At 45.6% G+C, this 4663-nt stretch overlaps 1 protein-coding gene across 1 annotated transcript in view; it reads left to right on the forward strand.

Annotated features, from left to right (window-relative positions):
- CBLN2 (cerebellin 2 precursor) overlaps positions 1 to 4331 on the forward strand; it is a 4776-nt gene extending 445 nt beyond the window's left edge. The window contains exons 2-4 of the mRNA XM_039711018.1: positions 3 to 290; positions 2413 to 2532; positions 2833 to 4331. Coding sequence (XP_039566952.1) covers positions 3 to 290; positions 2413 to 2532; positions 2833 to 3030 — 606 coding nt within the window. The 3' untranslated portion in view covers positions 3031 to 4331. The remainder of the gene's footprint in view (positions 1 to 2; positions 291 to 2412; positions 2533 to 2832) is intronic.
- Positions 4332 to 4663: the final 332 nt, after the last annotated feature.

Consider the following 4663-nt stretch of genomic DNA (forward strand, 5'->3'; position numbering starts at 1 on the left):
AGCCGGCGGGCGGCTGCTCCTGCTGCCTGGCGGCGGCGCTGCCGCTGCTGCTGCTGCTGCTGCCCGCCGGGTGCCCGGTGCGGGCGCAGAACGACACGGAGCCCATCGTCCTGGAGGGGAAGTGCCTGGTGGTCTGCGACTCCAGCCCCTCCGCCGACGGCGCCATCACCTCCTCCCTGGGGATCTCGGTGCGCTCGGGCAGCGCCAAGGTGGCCTTCTCGGCCACCCGCAGCACCAACCACGAGCCCTCCGAGATGAGCAACCGCACCATGACCATCTACTTCGACCAGGTCAGGCGCCGCCTGCTTCGCCTTCGCTACCCCTTGTCCCCGCGCCCTGCGCGGGCATCCCCCGCCCCTGCCTCCCCCTGGCTGCACGCGTGTTCTCCTCCTGGTTCCCGCTCCATCTTTTAATCCCGACCCGCCCGCTCAATAGCAGCTTCACGTCTCAACGGCCCAGAAAGACTTTGGAAAGTTCTTTTAGGTAGCTGCGGGGCTTTCCTAGGGTGGTAGGGGGTGAACACGCTGGCTCCTTGTCCGGTCACCATCTCTAGTACGGAAAGAGCTTTAACGTGAAGGTCTGTGCCTCGCACGCGTGCGGGGGCGCCTTGCAGCCAGGGATTGCCTCGGCCAGCCAGGAACGACCCGGGGGAAGGGTGCGCACCCCTCCTTCGGTGCAAATTCAGAGAGGTGCCGATGAGGAGTCGCCGGATCGGAGCGCATTTGGCAATGTCACAGCATCTCTCAGAGGGAGGGGGAATGAGGAAGAAGAAGGTGTTTCCCGCGTTATCAGACGAGGCAAACGGTGTCCCCGGCGGGCTGTATCGGAATGGTGTTATCCCGCACGGCATACGCCAGGCAGAGCAGCGAACAACCTGTTCTGCTCGTTCTGCCCCTGCCTCGTCGCACCGCTCCCCTCCCGGAGACCAAACCCCGTCCATCCACTTTATTTTTGCGGTGAAATTTCCTTTTTTCCTACCGCTTCTGACTTCTGAAGTAGTATTGCAGAGTCAGCCAAAATTAGCATACCAGACTGTTTTCTCTGGGCTTGTTTGTTTGTTGTTTTTTTGGGTTATTTGTTCGGCTTTTTTACCTGTCTGGTGTTCATTTATCTGTCTACCTGTCCTTCCTAATGAGTTTGCACAGCCATTCTTCACATACAAGATCTCACAAAATTAGTCATCAGTAGAAAAAAAAACCCAAAACAACAAAAAAATAACCCCCCAACTTGCTAAATATATAGAATATTTTAGATGCATTTTCTGGCAATGTGCAGTTCCTAGGAGTCTGAAGGCGTTTTCCCGGTGCTCCCACGATAAGGTTTTTATAAACCATTTTTTGTTCCTCTTTTTTTGGGGGAGAACTATAGACTTTGGCTGTTTGGGAGGAAAGGCTTGGGATTTGGGGCGTGGGGGCGATGGTGGTTGTTTTAGCCGGCAAACTGAGCGTGACGGGCGTGCCCCGAGGTGGGCACGGCGGAGCAGCCGGCTCGGGCACACCCGCTCGCCGGACGGCATCGCCACCGAGCCGCAGGTTCTTCCCTTCTCCCCTGCCCGCCGCCCGTGCCTGGTGAGCCAAACCCTGCTCCCCGTCACTGGAGCCAGGACAAGGCGCCAGAGGACGAGGCAAAGCCAAGTCCCTGTTAGATCGGCGGGATCGGCAGGGTGCGGCCGCCGCTTCCCAACATCTTTGCACATCTGCCGGAGTGCTCAACTCCTCCACTCTTTTTTTTTTTTGTTTTGTTTTGTTTCAAAAAAAACATTGAAATATATGAAAAATTAAGGTTATTTCCGTGAAAGAGGAGCATGCCCACCCCAGCCTCCTGAGTACCATGTGGGCCAAGTGGCACAGCCCTCCAGAAGGACAGACAGACATGAGCTGGCAGATGTTGCTGTTGCTGAGCATCCTCTTTCCTCCTTTGTCCCTCTCTGTAGTGCAGTTATAGTTCTATACCCTATTAAACTCGAGGCCAGCTCTGATTTCAGTAGTGCTATCTGAAAAAACATGCATTTCCATTGTGAGCTAATGACTTTTGCTATTTCTTCCTACCTTTTTTCCCCTCCCTCCTTCCCTTCATTTCACACTCCTCCCCCTCCTCCTTCTGCCACCTTTGCTTTATTGACAGCTCAGTGTGGACATTTGCACTTCATCTAACAGGCTTTGGAGATCATTTTTGCATAACTAAATTGCTTTATTAACTCTGATGCCTTTTAAATGCCTCTGTAACTTGACTCCATTCGCCTGCCATGCACTTTTAATTGTGCTGCAAATGCCATTTTGACTATGCTTTATGTTGGTCATTGAGCTCATGTCAGATTTTTGCTGGTGCTTCTCTAAGGTGGAGTCTGATTTCTCTGATTTCTCTCTTCTCTCTCTCCTTTTCTTTGTTCTATTTTATTTGTTTGTATTCCAGGTATTAGTTAATATTGGCAACCATTTTGATCTTACGTCCAGTATATTTGTAGCACCAAGAAAAGGGATATATAGTTTCAGTTTCCACGTGGTCAAGGTCTATAACAGACAAACCATCCAGGTGGGTTCTAATCAAAAGAAGATGCTGTCCTTCCTATAATTTTCTTTTTTTAAATTCTTTTTTTCCCTTCAAATGCTTATTTCTAGACTCATATTTTTAAAAACCCCAGAAATTGAAGAATGAGATTGTGGGTTATTTTTAAAGGGGTCTGTATATATGACAGAAATCACACATTGCCTATTTCCTTAGCTTAATTCAACTTAGATTCTGACCTGTACAAAAGTTTAGTGATGTGCACAGGGCAAAAAAATAATTGAGAGTATTGAGAAAACTCAGATTCTGTCTCTTTGCACTTTTTAGGTAAGTTTAATGCAAAACGGCTACCCAGTGATTTCAGCTTTTGCAGGGGATCAGGACGTCACCAGAGAAGCAGCCAGCAATGGGGTCTTGCTCCTCATGGAAAGAGAAGACAAAGTGCATCTCAAACTGGAAAGGGGTAACCTCATGGGAGGGTGGAAATATTCAACCTTTTCCGGCTTCTTAGTCTTTCCACTATAAAAGAAGGCCAAATAGGAGACAGATCCGTGAGCCGGAGCAAGGATTCAATTGTTAATGACACCCTGAACTTGGCAGCACATGACAATATTTTCAGTCACCCTGTCAGACTGTCACAGTAGAAGAATGATAACCTTCTAAACTCCAACATTTGCTTTGAATATTGACAATTCCTTGGAACCTGCGCCTCTAATTAGTTTTAGACGACAGTGATCTTTAGGAGAAATGAAATTATCGACCTGAGCAATTTGTACCTGTGATTGTAAAGTCAATTTTGGATTTTATTGTTGGGATCATTGACTTTCTTATTCTTTTTATTTTTTCCTCTCTTTCATTTTTCCTCTTTTTCTTTCTCTTGTTGTTGTCCCAATGAAACAAATAACTCGGACCACAGAATCACTTTGTCAAAGGCTCACTCCAGAGCCAGAAGAACGGAGTGTTCAGCCCAATGAGGTGTTCTTCCATGCTTTATTTCTTTGTGTTGTATAGCCTTAAAGAAAAAAAAAAGAAAAAAAAAAAGAAAAGAAAAAAAAAGGAAAAAAAAAAGAATGGCTTCAGTCTCAGTCCTGTATTTTTCTGGGGGAGGGGGATTCTGGACATTACTGTGTCAAGAAGTGCTTTATCCAGTGAAGCAAAATTTGCACGATTGGAACCTTATTTGTGTTGTTCGTGTTTTTCATCAACTTTTTATTTTTCCTGATTTTTGTTTGTGTGTGCTAAAAATGTAAGCTAGATTGATCAATAAGACAAAACAAAGCACATATATACCCTGTAGCTCTAAGTAAAGCTAACCAGTGAACAATTTCTGTCTGCACTTTCCAGCTGATCTTTATAGACCTATTTAAGAGAGAGAAAGAGAGAGAAAGAGTGAGAGAGCTACATGATCCTTCAATTACAATCTGGAAACCAGTAAAGGAACTGACATTTCTGAATTGTCCTGACATTTCTAGAAGCAACAGTGGAGGCTTTGAATATCTTCTCTGACCATACCCTAAAATATATACTTTCTTTACACTTACATATTTTGGGTGTTTTTATCTAACATTTATTTGATATATTTGTCCACTAATGCTTGAGTACACATTGAGGGAGCACAGAGAGATGTCAGAGCAAATTTTTCCTCTTCCAAATGAAATAAAACCATCTCTACTTGAGCTGTCCGTGGCAAGTATTGGAGGAGTAGACACAAGCATCTTTGACAGCCTTAGGGAGAGGAGCCTCAGAGGGAGAGGGGTCTCAGAGGATCAACAAATGCTCCAGAAGTTGGCTCAGGTGCCATGTGTATATTTGCTGTGTCTGCTCTTCCCAACAAAAGTGGCCTCAAAGTTCTAGGGATGGATTGACATCAGTATTGAACACTGAGAAAATTATTATCCCAATCAGCAAGAGGTAAAATGTCAGTCCAATGTCAACTGTATCCTTTTGCCTCATTCTCAATAAACAGGTCCTGTTTCTTCAGTTTTTTAAGTTTATTTTTTTAGTTTGGTGGGTTTTGTGTGGGTTTTTGAAAGTGGTGTACAAAACATTATGCTGAGGAAAATATTGTTTGAGGAGATCCAGAAGGAATGTTTATTTTACAGAAGTCTTATCAACATTTGTTTAATTTTAAATGTGTCATTTTACTATGAATCCCCTA

Source organism: Passer montanus, unplaced genomic scaffold (genome assembly GCF_014805655.1).
Source record: "Passer montanus isolate IOZ18808 unplaced genomic scaffold, ASM1480565v1 scaffold24, whole genome shotgun sequence".
NCBI classification, from domain to species: Eukaryota; Metazoa; Chordata; class Aves; order Passeriformes; family Passeridae; genus Passer; species Passer montanus.